General features: G+C 46.1%; 1 protein-coding gene across 12 annotated transcripts in view; it reads left to right on the forward strand.

Moving 5' to 3' along the window:
• The window catches only part of EXOC6B (exocyst complex component 6B), a 221,083-nt gene that overhangs the window by 139,859 nt on the left and 57,642 nt on the right, over positions 1 to 23,582 (forward strand). For 8 of the 12 annotated variants that reach the window (XM_032444058.1, XM_015862999.2, XM_032444053.1 and 5 more), the window contains 3 exons: positions 1,539 to 1,568; positions 12,261 to 12,402; positions 21,050 to 21,123. In XM_032444058.1, the coding sequence (XP_032299949.1) occupies positions 1,539 to 1,568; positions 12,261 to 12,402; positions 21,050 to 21,123 (246 nt within the window). The remainder of the gene's footprint in view (positions 1 to 1,538; positions 1,569 to 12,260; positions 12,403 to 21,049; positions 21,124 to 23,582) is intronic. The other 4 variants (XM_032444055.1, XM_032444056.1, XM_032444060.1 and 1 more) reach the window with 1 other exon arrangement.

A 23,582-nucleotide genomic window follows, 5' to 3' on the forward strand; every position in this document is an offset into this window, starting at 1 on the left:
TGCTGCTGCTCTGCTTATTAATATGGGATGCTCGGGCCTCCTTTAAAAGAAAATACTTCTTTCTTCTTCTTTTTTTTTTTTTTTCCCTTCTTTCCTTTAAAAAAATAAAAAGAAGGGGAAAAGAAAAAAAAAAGAAAAGGAGGTTTGCTGTTTTTTAGCAGGGAAAAGGCCATGGCCTCCAAAATTAACATTTCCAGCATCATACTTTTAAAAGAATGACTGAAAAAGCCTTTTGTCTTTGATGGCTGATTGTTGTTTTTATTTCTTGTTAGACAAGTTAATGTAAATCGCATTGACAGGGCTACTCCAAACACACTGATTTGTTGACATTAAGCTTTTCAGAGATGGAGGGTTGTGTCAACACCTACAGTGAACTGTCAGGTTAACAAAGCAAGGATGTTTTCCTGGGGGAGGGGAGCAGAGTGGGGGGAAGGGGTGTGTTTTGTTTTTATTTTAAGTTTCCTTTAATCCTCTGTTAGTCTTGTATCTTGATAACCTCCTTTGGAAGGTAATCAGGGCAGGTCAAGAGGTGATGGTGACCCAGGAAGGGGAAGCAATCTTTCAGCGATCGAACAAACTCCAACCTCCGCCGTCCTGGGCAGTTCAACTCAATGGAGGGATTTCTCTTCCCCCCCCCTTCCCCCTCCCTCCCCCTTGTGCTTATTTTTGCCAGATGGCAGGCACAGATTTCAGCTGGAACTGCACAGACGCCGCGGACGCTCCGCATGGAACATTTTGCCTTATTCACCAGTTTGGCATCTCTTCCCAGTTAGAAATACGTAATGCTGGCCACAGCAGCTCTTTGGTGGAAAAGAGCTTTAGAAGTATTTAGAAAGAATGGTTACCTGCGTTTTACCTTTAGAAATTGAGTCTTTCCATAATAATGTTACATGGCAATGTGTTGTGCATGGAAATGAATGCACCACAAGCCTGAGCTTTGTCCCAACCACAGTCTTGACCAGGCTGGGAGGGATGGTCTAATAGTAGATATGGAGTTTGGTGGCTTCATGATCCTTGAGGACCCTTCCAATCCAAGCCATTCTGTGACGGTTATCTATTTTACCCAGTAACCATCATGAAACCATCATATGAGTGCTGAAACCAGGTTCCTTAGGTTTACACAAATCCACTCTGTGCATAGTTAACATCTCCTTGCCTTTGCAGGAGGTGGGTGAGTTTTGTAGATGTCTCTGGGCAAATCCTTGCTGACACTTATTGGGGTCGGACATCCATCCCAGCTGAGGCATGTGGCTGTTGGCTTGTCCCAGGTGGCACAGCTCATTCAATATCAGGGCCAACAACAAAGCTCCTCTAGTGGGACCTGGCTCATTTGTTCCTCTTCCTCCTTGGTGCCATATTTTGCTCTTCTTATTCACTGAGCAGCCATAGCATCCTATGGCCCATGCCTCGGTTGGGGAGGAGCAGCGATGGGTTGTAGCACCCATGGGTGATGACTGATGTGTACCTCTCTGCCTTTGCTTGCTGTTGCTTTGCTCTCTCCTGCCCTTGACTCAAACTCCCTGTGTTGTCCTCTGTAGGGGGATGTAGATGCCCACTCTACCATGTCGGTGAGTACACGGCTGCGCGTCGTGCCGTCCGCTCCGTTCGCATCTCCAGTGCTAGAGGGTGACTTGAACCAGGAAAGGTCATTGCTCTTGAAAGAGAGGAAAGGAAGATATTAACTAACGTTGGGTGGAAGCCTGTCCCTTCTGCTGCTGCCAACACAGGCATGGGCTTTCTCTCAGCTTGAGATCAATCTGTAGAATCAGTAGGAGAGGGTTTCCTTGCAGGAACATGTTCTGTTGCAGCAGCATTGCCAAATTGTTGCTTTTAGAACACATTGCATTTAACTGCCTCCTTTTATGCCCTGTGCATCCCTTAATATGAAGGGAATTAGAGGCAACACTTGTTATTTGGAAAAGTAGGGTAAGATTTTCAACCTCAACTTGAAAGAAGAAAGACCTTTGCATATATCCCCGTGTTCTCCCTGTGGTCTGATCCGCACACATCCTTTGGAGCTGTCAGGCTGCATTCCCAATGGGGCTCTCCCTCCTGGCCTTAGTGCTAAGCCTTCTGGCTTTATCAGAGAGTACTATGGGCTCTTGGTGTTTACTGTCTCCCAACTGGGATGAGGGCAATTAGCACCAAGACAGCAAAGCAGACCTTTAGGACCTGCCTTCTGGTTCAATGCATACCTCTAAGTGTTGTTGTTTCTGCTTGTTGCCTGTGTTGGGAGAAAAGCGAAGGCATTTCAGCGGATAGATCCCGAATTGCTCACGAGCTGCTTTCTTGCTTCTATTCTGATGTCTGCAGCCAAGCCACGTGCAAAACCAAGCACATCTTGTGCTTCTCGATCCTGTTGCGTGCCTCTGTCAGCTCTGAGCTTCTGCTTCTATGCCTGTAGCCCTGCTCTGTGTTCATGCTACCCGTGGGGCTGCTAGGCCAGATCGGCATTGTGTGGTGCTGTTGGGTGCATGCACCCCTTTGCCTGGAAACTGAGCATAGCTGAGCCCTTGTGTGGGCACCCAGGGGTCTCAGAGTCAACAACAAGACCTCAAATCAATGCCGGCTCTTGGAAGGAAGGAGCCATCCTACAGTAATCCTGGCCCTCTGGGCAGGAATGTGTCACACTTGGTGGCGGTCCCCCAACAGCCACCGATTTGCAGGGGAGATCCAAGTGTCCCCTTGTGCTCAGTCCATCCTGTGCAGGGCCTTGGGGCATAACCCAAGAGGGATGGAAGCAAAAAGGAGCATTGCCTCTGGCTTTGGAGACTTTCAACAATTTAGAAGCCAGATGTATTTATTTCTTTAATTGAATCCAGTGCCTAGACAGCTATGGAGTCAGCTTCCTATGGAGAGGGGTGCATTAGTTTCATTAAGGTAAATCAATGAAAAGTAATACCTGGAGGTCCCCTGGAAAGGGTCATGGATGGAGTAATCCCTTTATACGGTGGGACTTTGCTAGCCTGCTCTTAGTTGGTTTTGTTCTTACCTGCAACACATTCTAATTTTGCTTTTAACCTCCCTAATTTTTTGTTCACTTGGTTGTTTGTATTAATTGGTGGAAATAAATCACTAATCTGTCTGAGAGAATGAAAAATAAAAGTCTGATTGCAGGGAATAGCAGCACAAAGGAGCAATTGTAGCTGCATTTAAAGCGTCCGGAGGGAAGCAGTTGTGGCTGATCCTAGAGCTTTCTCCATGTTGTAGATATAGAAAAACACCCCAAATTGTGTATTGCCTGGGTTAAAGGCATGGACAGGGCTGTGAGCAGCCTCTATAAAATCCTGTCTGGTTGCTTTCTCTGCTTTCCGGGGAAGGTTCTGCTCTCTCTTGAGGTTCCTTGATCCATTTTGTGCTCAAGGTTGGGCACAATGAGTTTGCCATGGTCAAAGGTGGGATCATTCATGGAGCAGTTCTTGAGTGGCTGTGGGGGCTAGGCTGTTCCTGATGCTTTGGATCTGTGTGCCACTCTTCAAGCATCTTCACGTTCCCAGATACTGGCCAAAAGGAATGGATTGGAATGAGACCTGGTTGCATTAACACAAGGAGCAAAGCATTCAAATATGGTGGAATTAGCTTTGTTGTCTGGGGAAGCCTGACCTCTGCTTAACCCACGAGTGCTAGTTAAGTAGGATCTGGGTAAGCCAAGTTATCTTGTAATTATATGGTTTCTTGTGTGCTTTCAGCACTCTGGAAATTAATTGAAGCTAAAATGCCCAGTCCCATAAATCCTTTAAACCAGGGTGTGCGCACTTACCTAGGTTTTGCTTCCCTTTGTGTAGTCACCTTGGCATGTTTGGCTTTGATTTCGTTTTACAAACTTAGATTTATAAAGCTATTTTATGCTTGCTTTTGCATGCACAAAGAATCAGATGTGTGGTACAGGGAATTTGGCAATTGAAAAGCCATCCTCAGTGTAAGGAATTCAAACACTCCCGCTGCTTCCTGCACCAGAGCCCAGCACAGGGCTTGTAGCAACTCTATCAGATGTTAAAGCATGGGTTTTTTTTTTCCCCTTTGGGCTCAAATTTAAGTGAAACAATAGACTTTGCCATTATATGTTTTCCTCTGGTTTCATACACTGGCAACCTGAAGTCTTGAAAGTCTTTGACGTTGAGAGTGCTCTGATGAATGCCATATCTGTATCAGAATCATTGAGTCCTTCAAGTTGGGAAAGAGCTCTAAGATCATCAAGTCCAACCATTAACACATGGTTTAGTGCTGGAGCAGAATGGTGGGAAGGAAGTGGTTGAGGATGTGGACATGGAGTTTGGTGACTGTTATCGGGTGCCAACACAGAGCTGTGTGTTCTCCAGGCACCTTGCAGCCTACATAGCAAGAGAAAAAACATTTAAAGATGAGGATCTTCATGGATCTTGTGGTTGCCACGGTCATTCTTCATGTTGTTTCATGAATTACAGTGAATACGGAGATGCGCTGATGTGCTAATGATTAAAAACCAACAAGGTGCCATTATGTTTTGCAGCTTTCATAGAACTGTAGAGTCATTCAGGTTGTAAAAGACCTCTGAGATCCCCAACCAACCCCAGCCCATCCCACCATGCCCACTGACCATGGCCCTCAGTGCCACATGTCCATGGTGACCCCACCACTCCTTTGGCAGCCTGTTCCAACGCATTGCCAATCTCTGAGAGGAAATTGTTCTTAATATCCAGCTTCCTCCTCTCTGTTTCTCAACCAGAACTTGTGTTCTTACATGAAACGGCAATTTCATGTAAGATTTAGTTCTTAGAAAACTGTGAGAACAGCGGAAGTTTCACATGCTTCTTGTGTGGATCACTACTTCTCAGTAATCAACTCTGACTGCGGGGTTCAGAAGCAGAAACCTACTGAATTGCATTGGAAACATAGTGGTTTTTTTAACTTTTGAGCTCATCTTCTTTTCCAATCTGCTCAACATCTGGAGCTGAAGTTGTGTCCGAGTTCCATTTCCAGCAGGCAGTGCCAAACATCATGGAGAGCGCATCGAGCCCTCAATGGGCACCACAGTAGGTGAGCATCTGTTGAGCTTAGGGTCTGTAGGAGCAAAGCATGGGCTCTGCATGAGGCTGAGCGCAGCCTGCTGGTCTTCCAGCCTCAAGATCCTTCCCCATTTAATTATAACCCAACTGCTAGCAGTGCACAGTGCAGATGAATCGGTTCTGTGCACTCTCTCTTTTTGAGCCTTCCTGCTGCCGTAAATTGGCAGATGCTTTGCCCCAATAAATCAGCAGAGATGAGCGTGGTTCAAACTCTTCATGCACTAGGGACAAAATTAAAAGAAAATAAATCTGCGTTTAATCAACTTTTTGTTTCCAAAATGGCAGCTGCTTTGTATTTAATGGAAAATCGAGACTCTTCCCAATGGAAAGAATGTTATTCCCAAAATGAATACAAAAGAAAATAAAAGCCACAAAAGAGGGAGGATAAAATATGTCATTTATTTTTTCTCGTTCGTTCCAGTTTTTGCTCTCTGATAATTGTCGGGCCAGGGTTCTGGTTTGTGTCAGGCATTTTGGGAAGCCTCACCCCATGGACACGGGGACCAGGGAGGAGCACGGTGCTAAGAGCTCCAGGAGGAATGACGGCTGCCCCTGGGTGCATGAACAGAGCCTCATTGAACACAGGTTGTTTGTGGGCTTCGTTCCTTCTTAGAGGTATCTGTGTTGTTTGGATGCTGTGTTTTTCCATGGTGGAGAGCTGAGGAGTGTGGATTCATTCAGGGGAAAGAATTGTTAAGATGATCACATCCAACTGTCAGCTGTCATAGAATGATAGAATGGCCTGGGTTGAAAAGGACCACAATGGTCACCTGGTTTCAACCCCCTGCTGTGTGCAGAGTTGCCAATCAGCAGACCAGGCTGCCCAGAGCCACATCCAGCCTGGCCTTGAATGCCTGCAGGGTTGGGGCATCCACAGCCTCCTTGGGCAACCTGTTCCAGTGTGTCACCAATCCCCCACCATGTGGCAAAGCCAAAGGTTTCCCTTCTGCCATGGCATAGAGGTACCTTCTGGGAAAGGAGAACTGGATTTAACTGTTGTGGTGTGCTCTGCCCATGCATTTTGGGTTGTGCTTGAGCTTTGGTTTTGGTGTTCAGAGGGCTCAGAGAGCCTCCCCTACAAAGACAGGCTAAGGGGAGCTGGGTTTGTTAAGCCTTCCAGTACCTAAGAGGAGCCTATAAATAGGAGGGGACTCTACTCTTTAAAAGGGCAGATAACAGCAGGACAAGGAGTGTTGGGCTGCTCTCCTTCATGGCTGTGCAGAAACAACCTTGCCCTATCCAAATTAAACACCATTTGGTGTTGATGCTCCCTTCAGCTTCATCCAGAACAGCCTCCAGCTGTTGGCCTTGGCCATCTGTAGCAGAGCCAAGCTGCTTTCTTTCTCTTTTACTGGGATTTGAGGGGTTTTGTATCAGCCTGCAGTGGTCAGCATTATTGGACGTCTGGTTTATTTTTGTGTGGTGGCAGTTTCACCATGGTCTATGCCTGCAGGCTGTTGCTGCTCATAGGTGGCATCTGAGATTCCATGGTGAAGAGCTGATTCTTAATCGTGGTTGTTAGATGACAGGGATGGTTGGAGTCTGGATAACACAGAAATCCCCATTTTTGAGCACCAAAAAACCTGCGGTTTTAGCTCCCCCAAACAATCTAAAGGACCTGGTTGGGTCCAAGTCTGGGAGTGTCTTTTTCCTGCCAGCACTGCAAAGCGTTGCTCATTGCCAACGTTCTCTTGCAGGTTGGAAGCTTTCTGCTTCTTTTCCTTGGCAGATTCCAAGGCCATGCAACCTTCAGCTGGTCACTGTGCAGCTTGGGGCACCATTCATGTTGGTGGGATTTGGGATGTTGTGAGTTTGAGCTCTGTTGTTCTCTACAGGTGCTGAGCTGTTGTAGACTATGAGTTTAAAATGCATTGGAATGAATGAGGGTGGTGCTGAGACCCTGGCAAATCAGGGTGGCTCGGGCAAGACAAGAGGCTCAAAGACAGCAGAACTGATTTGCTGAAAGTACTCTCAAAAATGTTCAGATTTTCCCCACTTTGCCCACAAAAGTGGCAAAGATTTGTGAGATAAGTCGGTTTACTTCTATAAAAGGAAAACCCAAATAGCCCTGATTCCATCCTCCTGCTCTCAGCGCATTCACTGCAATGAGGAGCTATATGATGATGGCTGTTTCATTTGCACCTATTTGTGGGCAGGATACAAGAACAGATAGTCTGAATAGCAGGAAAAGGGACCTCACCTTTCTGCCATCATTTCATAGAGGTTTTACATTGCCAAACATTGTGTTGAGATGACTGGGGTGAGTCAAGCTTATGGTCTGCCTGTTGATGCTCATGCACTGAGGAAGGGAACGAGATGCTGTGAAGCAGTTTTACAGCATAGTCTCTGGGATTTCCACAGTGCCTTATTTTCTTGTCTGAACCAGTATTCTTGACTCATAACTATGGTGGAGTAATGTATATCGCCATCCTTGGAGACTTTCAAGGCAAGGCTGGATCAGGCCCTGGGCAACCTGATCTATCTGTGCTGTCCCTGTTCATTGCAGGGGAGTTGGACTGGATGGCCTTCAGAGGTCCCTTCCAACTCTAAGGATTCTATGATTCTTTGAGTCATGTTGTTAATAATGAAGTGGACATGTAATGCCGAGGAGTTCCATATTTATTTTGCCTATTTTTCTATTGTCTGTAAGCGTGTGGATTTGCATGTCTAAGTGTAGCGCATCAAAGCAGTCTCGGTGCTTGTGGCAGATGAAAACAAAATTCCTCCGTAACAAAAACAAAACACCACAACAATTGCAAACCCTGGGACTGCTTGAAACCTGTCAGGCTTTGTTTCTCATGGCAGTATCCCATTAGTCCTTTGGTGAGCTGACGGAAGCATTAGCAGTGCCACAATGGGACTTTTGTTTGTGCTTTGCCTGCACTGCAATGGGGGTAAGGGGCAGTGGGAGGCAGCGGTGGGCCTTTGGAGGTGGAGGTGATGCAGGATGGGTCCCCGTGGGTCTCCCTGGAGCCTGCAGCAGTTGGTGCAAGCCAGGAGCCCCCAGCCCTGCAACGAGGTGGGTAGTGGCAACCGATTCCTGATTGCATGCTAAGATTAATGGGTATTTATTTTAACAACCATTCCGTTTCAGTAGCTTTTAATGAGTCCTTTGATAGCAAGTTCCTTAATTAACAAGGCAGCCTTTCAGCTTTTCCCTTCCCTAATTGTTAACATATTTGCTATTTTCAAACAAATACGCTACCGTGAGCAACGCCGGCTCCACGCTGACCTTCTTCTGCCTCCTGGGAACCCAAAGGGCTTAATCTGCTTCCCGAGGATGAAATGCAGCTGAAATGAGATGATTTCATGGCTGGTTTCCTGCAGCATGATTGACTTGGTGGGGCTTGGTCCGGGGATTGCTGCTTGCGTTGATGTGTGGCACCTTTGGCTTGTCTCTTTAGGACAGCATCAGGAGGTTTGGCTTTGCTGTTTCATTCATTGGATATTCATTGGTATTCATTGGGTATCACGCCTCTGTGCATCTCTGGGGGCACCAAACGGCCAGCATCACCTTGAGAGATGTCACATAATCATGGAGTCATTAAGGTTGGAAAGGACTTATGATATCCCCAAGTCCAATCCCAACCCATCCCACCATGCCCGCTGATCTCAGTGCCACATCCATGGCTGTTGATGGTATGCTCAGGAGGAGAACTGCTATTTCACTGCTGTGTTTGAAATGGGCACAGGTGGTTGGGTATGTGCTTGGGTGTCTCAGCAGCTGAGCTCTGCATATACTCATGCACCACCCAGTTCTGCCCCATGCAAATCCAGTTCAGCTTTTGTGAGGTAGCAACCGATGTGATAGAGGTTTTCGTGTGATTTGAAGCTCCTCTGTTTTCTGTCATGTTGGTATATGAGCTATTGGTGACTTCAGTGTTAGTTTTACCCTCATCTCTGCAGGCAGTTCACAGGATCCCATGCTGGCCAAGGCTGGTTATCTATCTGGGTCCTTCTGGTCCAGCCCAGTCTCAGCAGGGACTCCCAGTTGTGCCTGGGCCCACATCCAATGGCTTTTCGAGGTCCCCTATGAGGAGACCACATAGAATCCTTAAGATTGGAAGATCCCTCTAAGATCATCAAGTCCAGTTATCAACCCATCCCCACCGTGCCCACTAACCGTGTCCCTCAGTGCCATATCTCCATGCCTTTCTGGTTCCTCCGAACCACAGTGGGATCGCAGGGTTCTGTAGGAGCAGCATCTGTGATGGACACCCCTGACACCTCCAAGCCAAGGCACATGTCCTGGCACTGCTTGGGGTGGGGCTGGTAATGATTTTGGAGGTTTGGAGGAAAACATGTCAATCACGGGCTTGGATCACTGCCGCCACCCTGGGAACCTACAGCAGGAACTGGAAGAGGAAAGAGAAATAGAACACCTTGTTAAGAGCAATCAATCAATGTCCTCATTTGATTTCTCTCCTACCAGCAGCAACTGCTTATCAAGCAGGTATTGCAGTTGGTTTCTGGGAAAATATTATAAAATTGATGTTTGTGTGCAGTTGCTGATCTTACAGGGAGCTGCTGTAAGTGGCATCTTTGTCACTGTCTGTATCTGTATTTATAAGGCTGAGAGAGCATAAATTCAGGAAAGGTTTTAGACCTCGGTGTGCCAGGTAGCTGTGCCCCACGGTGGAGGACCTCCTGTCCCTAACTGGGCCTTTATCACAATGATTTAAAGCCCCATGGCATCTGCAGACCCTCAGCTCATAAATAGAAGGAGGAATGGATTAATGCTTACAAGACATGAGAAGCACCTGTGTATGCTTTTATCTTTCATCCAGTAATTTTGAGTTTGTATGCTTGTATGCTTTGTATGCTCTGCTTCTGCCATGAAGGCTCTGCAGAGCTGTTGTGCTGTCAAGGCATGACGATTAAATTGCCTTTTCCCTCCCGTCTCCCTTGCGTCTGGCTTATTAACTTGACATTTCATTTCAACTGTTTGCTGTTCTTCGCATCCTCCCAGTGTCTCTTGTCATTCACTCTCTCTTTGGGCAAGCTTGGCTGGCCGGAGGAATGCATGCAGCAGAGCAGGTGTGTTTGCAGGCACAGGTAACCCTTTAGGTACCTCTGTGCTGCTGATCCAACCTTTGCATGGTGTACAAGGAGGCTGTGGTTTTTCTCAGTGAGGCTATGAACCTTCTTATGAGTTTTCCTTTTGACTTCATCCATGGTTTGTGTCTCAGCTGCCCTGGGACTGCAACCCTTGTCCGTACCCATGGACTTTCATGTGCTCTTCCAAGCAGAGTGGGAGATGAAAAGGAAAGATCCACTGTGGGTGTGAGTTGTGTATCACAAGGAATCTCAGGTCGGTTGGGGAAGAGCTATGGAACTGCAGGTGGGGGGGGATGATGGGTGAGGGTCGTTGAGGATGGGCCAGGGCTTCTGCTCAACAACACGTCAAAACACCTTGAGCGTAGCAACGAGTCAAGTGTCTGTTGGAAGTAATGAAGAAAAATGGTGGTCGGATAGCAATGTGCTTCCCACTGCAGAACAGGGTTGAGGAATGAGCCCAAGCAGCGCTGTGGGTAACCCAGAGTGTCAGATGGAGCGGGGAAATGATGGAAAGCAAAAACCCGTGGCTGCGCTAAACTTTATGGTTGCCATGTTTCATCTTAATTTTAGTACAGGTGTTTGTTCTGAGGTGAGTAATGGATGCTGCCGGAGCCTGGGAACGGCAGTAAGCAATGGAGATGGAGTGCCCTGCCCTCTGTGCGTGGCTCTGCTTTCTTATTTATGACAAATGAGGTTTTCCTGCTGCTGAAAATAGATGTTGCCCATGCATCCAAACCTACTCGGTGAAGCTTGCAAGAGCACTTCCCAGTTCGTGTATCAAAAATGGGCTCATCTATCCATGCCGCGGTAATGAAACTTGTGATCCACCCCCACTTTAATCCCAGTTGGAGAACAATTTGTACAGCGCTTGTAAAAGTCTCCTAAGCCACTCCTAGTTTCCAAGAGAGCGTGTTAAATCCTTTTGTGTGCGTTTGAAAACATAATCTCCAGCTGAAGCATGGCTGTTTGCATGGCAGCTCCACCACCAGAAGTGCTGGCGTGGGTGTTGCAGGCATGGAGCTGTGCATGGTTCTGTGTAGCGTTGGCCAGAGAGCTTCTGTAAGTCTGTGTTACCATGCCAGAAGATCTGCACATTCCTATGGGTTTAATGCACGTTCCACACCTGCAATGCATATGGAAGCCTGTTATGTAGATCTTGCCACTACTTTTGGACCCAAGCAATGAAGGAAGTCTTTTGAGGAACTGTAAATGAAGGGAGAAATTGAAGTAGGTTGAACAAAAGGCTGCTGCCTGTTTTGGAAGCCTGTCACAAAGGCTTGATTGCAGTTTGATGGTTGGGGAAATCCGTATTGCTCACAGTGAGGACTTTTCCACCTCTGTCTCCTCCTGGTGTCTCAGGGAGTTCAGGAGCCTTTGGGCTGCTATGGAAGAACTCAACTTGAAGCCATCATCTCATCCTATGCCCATTACGTGGGAGCAGAAGCCAAACCCCACATCACTACCACCTCCTGCTGTGGGCAGCCTATGTGGGATCCATTTGGGGAGGGACCCCTCATGGGACAGGGGCAGTGAGTGACCATGAAGGAGTAGCAGGGATGGAGTGTTATGGGCTGACCACTGCTGTTCTCTAACTAAGGGAAAGGGTGGATGGGGGAAGATGCCTGTAGGTGACTTTTAGTTTTCACTGCTGTAATCTGTACTAACAGGCAATAAATTACCTTAATCTCCTTACATTGGCTCTGTTGTTTTGCCTGTAACAATAGCTGGTCAGATATCTCCTTGTTCTTATCTCAACCTTTGCACCCCTTTCCATCCTATTGTCTCCCCCTCTTCCTTTGAGGAGGGGCAGTGAGGGAGTATTGTGGTGGAGCTGAGCTGCCCATCATGGTGCAGTTGCACCGCAGAAAAGAGTGAAAGAGCTCTGGTTGAGCTGAGTACCTCTGTTTGTTGGAATGGATTTTGAAACTCTTATTGTGCAATGTAGGTAGATGCAATGTGAGCTGTAGGCTGCAGTTCTGAATCGTCACTGCTCCCATACTTTTAACCTATCAGCCAGGTTACCTCATGCAGTCTATGCAGGATGTGAAATGAAGCAGGGACTGTTGCCTTGTCCACAGTGGGATGTGATGGTGAGAGCTGCTTAGAGCTGTAAATGCGTGTTTGTGGGCCTTAATACATCTCCCTTTTGTTTTGCAGGGGAAGGTGGCACAGACTGCCTGCATGTCAGCATGCAAACACCTGTCCACCTCACTGATGCAGCTGCTGCTGGAAGCCGAAGTGCGGCAGCTGACACTGGGCGCCTTGCAGCAGTTCAACCTGGACGTGGAGGAATGTGAACGTAAGATGCATTTCCATCCCATTCTCCCATGTTTTGCTTTGCCCATTTGTGTGCCAGGACCCGAGCCAGGGCAGTGCTGTGAGTGATGCCAAGTGGGTGGGACTGGCAGAGCTCAGTGGTGCTGTCTGGGAGGACATCTGGCAGTATCTTCAGGACAGAAGCAGCTCAGCAAATTCGAAGAGATCAAAGCTTTGCCATTCCTTTTCTTCATAAGTGCTTCACTGATGCTTTCCAGATCATCCCTGCTTTTTGAAACAGAGTGTTTTAAAACTATGAGGAATTAGAGTGGGTAAAACATCGGGGAGGGCTCGCAAAAATCAGTTCACTTATAACTGTTTCGGAAAACAATAACTGTTCTTAAGAAGTTCTGGTCATCTCCTGACTTCAGCTGGTTCTCTTCTCTATCTGCTGCAGGGAATTCTTTCTCAAAGCATCCCCTTTTTGCAGAGTCACTGCTATGAGAAACAGAGACATTGTAAGCTACTATTACATCTATTTAGAGGCGTGCCTGTGAGCATGGTAAGGGCCACCAATGTGGCTTGCAGTCAACCCTTTTCATTTTAGTTCACCTAGCTAGCATCTGAATAAGCTCTGAAATCCTAAGATTTCTCTCAAGTTGCTTATTATCCCACTGTCTGTAGGTGTTAACAAAATATAGAACAGAACTGACAGAACACCTTGCTTTGTCCTATTTTTATAACATAATCCAAGGCAGGGCCAGTACATTTCTGCACAGGAGCCTCCCACCCTTCTGAGCCTGTTTTTAGATGCTAATTGAAGCTCAGAAAGGGGAAAGGGAAAGAGTCCGTACCCACAGACAACTTTATTTGTTGGTGGCAGCAGAGCTGCCATGCAATTATTCAGCCCCAGCACCCAACCAACCCCCTGCAATGTCACCCAGCACCTTTGCATTTGGGAGGCTGGGCGCTGTGCAATCCACTGGTGGCACTTGCTCTTGCAAGGGTGTTAGTGGAAGGCAAAAGCACAAACATTGTTTGAAAAGTTGCATATTTGGACAGGGTGGTGTCATAGAATCACAGAATGGTTTGGGTTGGAAGGGACCTCAACGATCATCAAGCTCTAATCTCCCCACCACAGACAGGGCCAACAACCTCCACGTTTAATGTGATTATGTTCTGTGATTGCTTGTGAAAATATCAGAAGGCCAGTGGCTATGGAAAACACACAGCTTGATAGGGCTCAATGGATGAAGATTTGGAGGCAAAGTGTGTTCCAAATACTCATCTTTTTGGCTTTCTTGTTGATAGGGAGGTTGGAGTGTTTGTACTTTAGATCATCGCAAACCTCTTCATTGCTCTTTGCTCTGATGTGATTCCTGTTAAGCCCCACTGCAGGATAGTCCCTGTCCTCATTGGGAATGATGGAACCTAAATAGCTGGGAGCTGCCATTCCTATCTTTGGTAACTTCATTCATTCAGTGAAATGCATTGTGGTCGTCCTCATTTGGCACTTAATGCTGTCAGACTATGCAGACTACATTCTTCCCTTTGCAGAAGTGTTGCTGATCATGCTTCATATCATAGAATCTTATAGAATGGCCTGGGTTGAAAAGGACCACAATGATCTTCTGGTCTCAACCCCCCTGCTATGTGCAGGGTCGCCAACCACCAGACCAGGCTGCCCAGAGCCACAACTTCAGTTCAACTTCAGTTTGGATGCTTCCATCAACTGTAACTGCTGAGAGATTAAACTGTGTTGAAAGGTCACCTGTAAGACTGTGTGGGTTTGGTTGGGGATATTCTTTAATGGCTGGCCATCTCTTCTGCTAGTTCACAGCACTGTATGCAGAACAACCTGGGAGATGGATCAGCATTTAATGAATCATATCCATAGTTTACAGCTATATCTTATGTCTCAGTGCAAGCAACACCTTATTTTTCCTTCAGAAGTGCCTTCAGCCCTGAATTCTGTCTGTCTAATTTGCGTCCTATCAGCTACACCGGCAGCAGCTGTGTTCTCAATCTGTGTCCGCACAGGGACAGTCTGTGGTGCTGAGAATAATAGGAAGCATTTGTCATTAGTAATCGTTTCCTTCTTTTTCTTTTGGCTGCAAAGAGACTCATGACCCTGCAGTTTTCTACCCCGGCGGTAATTTGGGTCACTTAAGCAGCATCTACTCCCTGGAAGCCCCCAGTGCTGAGTAAAACAGATGACAAAGTGTAATCTAGTGAGGAGAGAGATGAGAGAAATCAATGGAAACGTAGTGAATTAAGCGTGGTTTGGAGGGGATGCAGCTAACTTACTATGTATTGGAGTAGATATAATACACATTACAAGAAAATAGGGTTGAATACACAACATGAAGTAGTTGTAGAGGTGAAAAGGATAATGGTTTAAGCTTGAGCCAAGACACAGGTAAATTAATTCCCCAGACTCATAGGTTCATGATATAGTTTCTAATTTAGAAATGATTTTTCAATGTAATGGAAGAGAATGGCTGCATAAGCAAGCCTTGGGCTGAAGCAGAGAAGGGCAAACCAAGATGTGAAGTTTTGCCATTACTTGTAACTCTTTGTTATTGCTTGGCCTTCTATAGCTCTTATGCAGCTGAGAGAAATTCTCTCACCTCTTATTTAAACCTAGAGTGAAGTAAGACGTAGAGGTTAAATGAGTTGTCCAGAAAGACACAGTAGGACACGTCTAATTATGTCTCAATTTAGGAGTGAGTTCTGGCACCAACCCAGTGAGCCAATGTGAAAAGAGGGAGAAGAAAACAACTCTGGAGGGAATGGAGAAAAAATAAAAAGCAAAGCAACACAAATACTTCTGCAAACCTGGAAATAGAAGAGGGGATTCTTTTTTCAGAACAGACGTTTGCTTTTCCAAATGGGTTCGTTGTCTTCCAGCACAGGTCCACAACCCAAGATTTCTTAGTGCTTTTTTCCTTGGCTCTTTTCCTTTTTGCCTGGTTCCATGCTCTGTTCTTTTTGGGGCTTCCTGGTGCTGGTGTTGGTTTTTCTCCATCTCCTTCACCTCCGAGGTAGTGGGAATCTGATGTAACAACCCCAATTTGGAGGTTGGGATAGAAGAAGAGAAGGGGAAGACGGCTGCTCTCTACTCATACGAAAGTGTTTCACATCTCTAACTGATTCCAGCAGCGATTGAGGCAGATTGTTTTTACAATGTTTAGGTCATAAAATAAGCAGTTCCACGATCTCCAAAGCCTTTTAACTGCTGCTTTACAAGAAATTAAAAGCGCCGTAAAATTATGTTTAAAATTTCATTCAACTCCACGTTCTCGTTCAGCCCACTCATGGGTGCAGTCAATAAGAAATGCAGACGTGGGAGCCAACTTGAGGAGCACTGAACCCAACATGAGAGCATGCCAACGTGTGCCTATATGGGTCCCTGGGCAGCTGTTTACCACCTCATTCTTGGCTGCCTTATCTGGCCCCAAGAACTTTCTCACACGGAAATCCCATCGTCCGCTCAGTGCTGCGGGCAGCCCTCCCCCTACAAACCCACAGCACAGCTGCCTGCTCCTCTGGTAGCCCCAAGTGCATCGTGCATTGGTTTGCTCCCCATTTCTCGCTGGGGAGGATTCTGCACTTGCATTGGCAAGGGAAGCAATGCCTGGTGGCTGTAAGCGTGCACTGGTGGGAAGCTCACGGCTCCCCATCATTGAGCTTCTCTTCCAATGTCCATTGGAAGGGTTTTCCATCTCCCTTGTAAACTTGTTGCTGATTCCGTGGTGTCCTCCAGATCTCTTCTGTCCTCTTGTTTCCGATGCTGTCTGCTCCAACATTTCAGATATCCTCCATCTCCAACACCTTCCCATCTCCTTTGTTATCAGGTTGTTCACTGATGTTTTCCCATCTTTGTCGTCCTTTGCAACATTAGGAAAAGAAAATGCTCCTGTCCACACCAATTTAAATTAGGCTTTGAAAGTATGACTTGGGTCCCTCAAAATCCTCACCATTCTCTTTCATTCCTTTTCCTAGCAAATGAAAAGTAATGGGCCTCTCAGTGGAGTTACCTTTATGCTGTAATGAACTGCTTAAAATGTATGGAAGGAAACTAACAAAGATTTCAAAAGCCTGTTTACACAGCGCAGGTGGGTTTTATCTCCCTGTGGTCTGAGCTAAATAAAACGTTATCAGTTTTGTTCCGCTATAATAAAGAGAGAGGTGGTTTTTGCTAGCTGGTCTCCTACCTTCTTCTTGGCATTTAGCAAGAGTTGCTCTTGGGTTTCAAGAGCAATCCATGATAATTGCTTGAGTTCAGGCAATTTTTGGAACTCACTGGGACCAGCATCCCCCAGCTCTGCACCTTCTCACCCAGCTCTTCCTCTTCTCACCCAGCATGGCACACACACCACTGATGCTTGATTCCACTTCTCCTAGTATTCGTATTTCAGTGGAGTAGAGAACTTCCATCTGGATAAGAGACATCCATTGGATGTCTTTGGTTTTGGGTTTGGGAACCTTTATAGAGTCTGTATACCTGTCCTACAGGTTAGCAGATCCCAATGCACGGTGAGCAGCCCTGGTGGAGCTCCAGGCTCATCATTGCTCCTTCAGAGAGCAAATGACTGTGGTAAAGTCTTGTGATGTACCCTGACACTATTGGGTGGATTTTGGATGGCTCTTCCCTATCCCTGCAGCTCTCTGATATTCCAGAGGTGGCACAGAGCTTTGACCATTTGACTGAGCATCTGGACAACACTCTTGTAGTCTTGTGTGGGGCCAGAAGTTGGACTAGATGATCCTCGTGTGTCCTTTCCAACTTGGGATATCCTATGATGCTGTGATCCTGCGATGTGGGTGGAGGTGTAAGCTCATATAAGCTCAGCAGAAGTTGGGAAGAGAATAATATGAGGAGTTCTGCAAGGAGTCCTGTTGCTTAACTTTTCTAAGATGGTCCTCAAAGAGTTTATCTGCGGATGATGGTTTTAAGACCTAGATTGTTCATTAGAGGATGTGCACGTGATTATTTCCCCTAGAAAAAAAACTTGTTCAAAAGAGGTGCAGCCACAAGTGGATATTCATAGTTCCCCCTCAATAGGACTTGCTGTAACCTTGATCCTGCAGGTCTGCCATTGTAAATTCTGGCAGTGTAGTGTAATTTAGGGAGAATCTCACCCTCAAGATGATCTTTTGGAGGAATAAAGTAGCCAGCTGTGTTTGCTTTAACCACACAATATGTGTAAGGCTCTGTCCCTATGTGTACAGTATACAGAAAGAGACTCCTCCAATTCTGTATAATTAATTTCCAGTGGATGTCTCTTTTCTTGTGTGTGTTTGAACTCTTTATTCTTTGTTCATTGTAAAGGGCTTAACGGTTCCTGTTCCTTGATTCTTTCATTGGTGAAATGTTTTGGAAGAGAGGTTAGAGTCCCTCTGTGACCTGCCCTGGGTGGCCCAAGCCTGTAGACCTTGCAAAGACATTACTTTTTTGGCCTGAACACAAGTCTCTCAAACCTTTAGCCTGGCTAAATGCTTTGTACAAACAGGCGCATACTGATCTGCTCTATTCTCTTGTGATTTTCTGCTCAAGGGGCTGTACTGTAGGTGGCTTGCTATGTTTGCCACTTGCCTTGGTAGTGGAGAAAGTACAATAAATGAATCCGACAGTACCGAGGCCAGCACTGTGCTTGGTCGTTCCGAGAAAATTATCCTGAAATCTGGTTGAAGAGATTAAAACCAAGAAGAACTGGCTGTGTCTCTCCGCGAAAGCTCTGTTCTCTCCTTTGTTTCTTTATTTTTTCTTTAAGACATTGTTTATTTCTCCTTCCAAAATAAGTTTGTGGCATTGGTATGTAAAGTGTGACCTATGATTACGGGAGCAGCCATGGGGTGAAGCGTTGCATTCATTCCTCTTCTGGCCCCTTACAGCCCATTGCTGGAGCAGCTTTCTTCTAGCATATAAGCCGTGATCTTGATTTGATTTCTTCTGTAACACAAGCAATGTGATCTCATGTGTCATTTTGCTCCCTGGATATCAAGTGCATTGTTAATGCCACAGAGACTCCAGTCCATTCTTTTTATGAGTATTGCTGTTGAAGCAAATGTTGGTTAATAAAGAGCACGTTCCATGCGCTAGTGTTGTTATAACATGTATTGTCAGAGAGTGATGTTACTCCATAATTCCCAGTGTTAACTTCCATAGGGATGCTTAGTAGGAGACTGCTGAAGGTGGGCTGCTAGCTGTGGCATGGGATAAAATCCATCTCACATTGCTCACGAGTCTGTGACCGTAGTGGCAATTTCACAAGTCTCTGAAAACATTTGAGATCAATTTGAAGGCATTTTCTCGTATTTGCAATTCATGCTTGTAGGAAGGTCTTAAACTCCATGTATCCTTCAGAACAGATTCCTAGCAGCTGCAAAACCCTTCAGTCTAAAATATAAAATTCTTTTCAGCGTAGTCCTTTCAGGATTTCTCTTTTCCAGTGTTGTTTCAAATGTAATTGGTATCACGAAGGGACCTGATCTGTAGAGCGTAGGACGTAATGCAGAGCCAGCTTGTTGGATATTTCAACCTAGAGACAGTGGTATAGAGAAGCCCAACATGGATTGACCTCTCAAGAGGGAGCTCAAAGGTTGTTTCCCATACCTAAATGTTTTTAGCTTCTCAGGTACATGCTTCTCCAGACTAGGCTTGTTATAGGATTGATGTGGGGATAATTTTTCCAGATGAGACAGTGGATTGTACAGCAAATGTGTAAAGATGATTTATCCCTTGCAGAGCAGAGTCAGAAAGCTCATCTTGGTGTTGCCCTGTGTGTGTGTGCTGATTCAGGCAACTCTAGCTTTATAGCAAGTGTACGTATGCAGTTTGAATTAATTAAAATAGTTTTGGATGGGTTGAGCAAGAATTCACTTTGGACTATTCTCTGCCCACTCCTGTCCTGTGCATGAGTGACAGAGAGCCATTGGCACAACTGTGGGTGGGTTCTTCTGCTTTCAATTCATACTTCTACATTTTGCATCTCAGTGAACACTGCGAAGATGAGCCATCATTTCAGTTGTAGAGCCCTTCTGATGGCCAAATATATTAAAAAGGAAACCTGTGAATGTCTGGAAGTGGCCGCAGCGCCCTGGAGGTGCTGCTGTCTGTTCTGAAGAATGTTTCCCATGCTGAGATTTTAATGGAAGGTGATGCCAGAAAGCCAGCAAGTAACCTTTTTCTGTTTTCCAGAAATAAGGCAGTTAAGGAGCAGGTCTGAATCCCTGCTAATTCATTAATCTGTTCTCATTAAAGCCGTATGACTAAGCTGCTACAAGAGGTCTATGGAGATTTGTTTTCCTTCTTTTGAGGCATTTGCTTGAAAGTGAGCTGACTTTTGGGAGATGAATTATTCAAGGAGACTTCCTTAAAATGACTCTGCATGGGGTTTAGGGAAAAACTTTGTCCACTGGTACCTTTGTGCAGTCATGGAACTGCAGGAGTGTTTGTAGATTCCTGAATGGAGGAAATGAATAGTTGACCAATAGTAGACACTGGCATTATATAACATAAAAATACTTTATGTTGTTATTGTGTATTTTTCCCTCTCTTCTGCCATCGCGCTCTGTTTCATTTCCTGAAAGCTCTCCAGTATGTCAAATCTGCAGTGTCTCCAGGAGCAGCAAAACTCAGCCTATAGTGGAAACTCCCTCTTGAGTCTTTCATGGCGTCGAGTTGTGGCTTCACAAGTTAGGTCCCCTTGGTGATGAAAAGTTGCATGGAGAGCAGAGATAAAGCCATTATTTCTGTAGCTAAAGAGGGCGAAAACTAAGGGAAGTTGGGCAAAATCAACCTTGGACACATCTTCAAAAGACACACTTGAATGTATGCAGTCATTGGCTTCATGAGCGCTACCAAGGAAAAGCTGTTAAATGGCATGGAAGAACTAAGGTCCTCTAACATGAATTTGTTAAAGTCCCCCTTGGTGGCTTTAGACTTGGTTTAAATAATGAATTGGAAGACAAATAAATGACTTAAGTATGAAATTTTGGCCAGATTACATTGGAAGGAGGTAAATGTGGCCTTGGAAATATTCTCTTCGCTTTCGAAGCCAACGTTTTTCAGTTGTCAGATGTCTTCATCCAAAATAAAGAAATATGCCACATAATGGCCGCGATTCTTCCCATTTGGGGTGGCTGCATGCTGGCAATAGTGCACCATACCAGATAATGCAAATAATCTGCTGCCGAATAATTAATGATGCGGCCGGGCATATTTTTTTGATGAATGCTTATGGAGCCTGGTGACAGGCGTGAAATTAGAAAATTCCTTCAGTGCCCTAAAATATAAATAGCTTTCGGAACTGAAAAGGGTTTCAGAGCTGAAGATTTTATTGTGTCGAGAGGAAAAACTTTTCCACCCCCATCCCCCCCTTTCTTCTCCGCTAGTTGTTTGTCCATTCACAAAACAAATACTCTGGAGCCCAGTACGGCTCATGGGAATAAATTTCAGGTCGAATTAGTACAGTTTCCTTGCTGTCAGGACGGTGGAATTAATGGTGTTTTGATGACACGAATTTTGAAGGGCGAACAAAGAGGCTGAAGGGAGGGAGACATGACTCCTTAGAAGCGCGGTCCTCCTCTCCCCCAGCCTCTCTTGTCTTCCCTGTCATCCGTCTGCCAATCTCCCTGTCCATGGTTAGTTAAAGGCGCTTTTTATCCTCTTTTCTTTCCCACAGAGTTTGCCAGATCCGGCCCAGTGCCTGGGTTCCAAGGGGACACGCTGCAGTTGGCCTTCATCGACTTGAGACAAGTAAGTCTTTGTGTTTTTGTTTTTTGTTTTTCTTTTAAGATGTGTGACTGAAGACCATCAGGTCTTAAGGAAGGGGAGAGGAGGGGAAACGCCGTTGGTGATTTACGCCAGAGACCTATATTCCCCCCTCCCCGGGCGCTCCCCCGCCACCCCACACCCCAAACCACCTCCTCACTCCATGCTCCTGGAGATGGCGGAGGTGAAGGGGACTGGTGGGATGGGGAGAGCGAACCCTGACCCTGTCTGGCGGGGCCGTTGTGCTCCCGTTGGCTTCTGTGGCCGTGGCAGAATGATACCGGCGTGGCTGGCTCAGAGCAGGTGCTGCAAACAGAGAGGGCACTGATGCAGAGACCGCCTGCTCTGTGCATTTTTGTTTGTAGATAATGCCTGGAGAAACGTTTGGCAAGTGATTTGCATTCCGGTTGGTGTGGGAAGGGTGTGCGTGGTGTGTCTGCCCTTGGTTCTGCTCCCCTCCCAGTCCTCTGTGCCACTGATGTCACAAATGGCACTTGAGTGTCATTGGGCCACGAGTGATCAAGTGCCTGCTGGAGAAGATGGTTGGGATCCACCATTAATGCCCACCTCTCCAGGGGTCCAAAGAGCCGACTTGACCATAGCAGGTATCGAGACATTCGTAGGGCTTGGCAAGCTAGTTTGGGGAAAGGGGCCATTGCAGTGAGTCATTTGTTAGGGCTGGAAATGGGCATTATGGATCCACTAGGCCGGGGGGAAAAAGTGAGGTGGTCCTGTCATCTCTTGGCACTGAAGATGGATGGGTTGGATAGAAAGTCTGAATGAAGTAAGACTCAATGACTGATGCTTCTCTCCTATTAAAACAATCTTTTTTTGTCTGTTAAACCCCCCTGGCTTTGTCCCTCCTGCCATCATGATGCAGTGCCTCTTGTTTTCAGAGTTGACGTAGTTTGCATTCTGAAAACTTTCGGGTGCTGAGGGTATTTCTTAAATCTGCATAATCTCTTGTATCGATGATCTCCTCACCACTGTGACTCTGAGCCACGCTGGAGCCGCTTTTAACCCGTAAGGGTTTGAGAGCTTCTCTGAATCCAATTGAGGTGCAGAGCAATCCATCACCCAATGACACTTTTGCAAGGCAGCGATAACTTTAATAGCGTTGGGATACCGTGTGGGTGCCCTTCGTACTCGAGCCTGTGAGTAAGTACCAAATTTGTTTGCAGAACATTGAGAATAGCTCTGCAGAAAAGGTGCGTGTTATCGCAGCCGCGTGTTGACACTTTTATCTTCATTAACTTCTTGGCACTTTATTGACTGCAGTACGCAACGCGCTTGCAACCTCCCGGATATAAGGAAATGTGGAGGCTTTGGTTCTTTTCCAAGCACGAAGACATGAATGTGGGGATTTTGAAGAGGAAAGCTGTGGCTTTCTGAAGAATGAGACGCTGTAAAAGTGCTCTGTGAGGTTGAGCTGCTCTGAGCCAGAGCATTAGCAGCAGGCTGGGATATGCGAAATGTTTGTACGGCTCATAAGTGCAGAACGCAGCCAAATGATTTCAGCTGAAGCAATGGAGAGGCTGAACAGTAGCCCTCTACCATCCTTCTTCCTCTGTCAAATGTTCTCCTTTGTACAGAACATTTTCTTCTTTGTTTAGGAAGGCAGTCCCACCTTTTTCTCGCATTTGAAACTTATGGCTTTTGTGAATGTTGTAAGGAGTGAGGGAGGAGCTCTGGGCTGCTGAGTGCCAGGTGAGAACAGGCAGTCCCAGATGTTCTGCTGGATAACAGCAGTGCTTGTTGGTGCCAAGGATTGTAGCAAGAATGGACAACCTCATTGCTGCAAGTAGAGCAGAGTCCTCTTACTGCTGCTTTACTGAGTTTAGCGACCACAGGAGGGTTTGAGATGGTCCCCAGCTGCCTCTGCCCTGACCCCATGGCATATATAACCTGTCACCAAGCTTTGGGTATCTGCATGAAGCTCCATCCACTGCTCCAGGTCTCACAGCACCATGGAACATCTAATTGGGCCACATCTCCAGCTGGGAGCTGGAGTGTGTGCAGGTGGATGGAGGTGCAGCAATGACAGGTCTTTACATTTTTATTTGCTTTGCTTTTAATTTGTTCTCTTTAAGCATGGCATCCTTTCTCTTTGATGCCACTGTATGTTAGCACAGCATTGACACAGAAAAATGACAGCCTTGCCCATGGCAGGGGGTTGGAACTAGAATGTCTTTAAGGTCCCCTGCAACCCAAACCATTCTATGATTGTCAACCTACAAAGACATTCCCACCTAAAATTGGTTGTGTTTCTGGCTGAAGGAACTTATGCGTAGCTGGTGAAGGGGTGTTTCCAGCCTGAAATCCATACAAGCTTTTGAAAAGGTTGAAAATAATTTCAACACTTTACCTTGAGTTCTAGGCAAATATATACTCAGTCCTGTCAATTACAGTGGTTCTGCATGAGCAAGGTAGCTTTGCTGTGTAGG

Source organism: Coturnix japonica, chromosome 4, assembly GCF_001577835.2.
Source record: "Coturnix japonica isolate 7356 chromosome 4, Coturnix japonica 2.1, whole genome shotgun sequence".
NCBI lineage: Eukaryota > Metazoa > Chordata > Aves > Galliformes > Phasianidae > Coturnix > Coturnix japonica.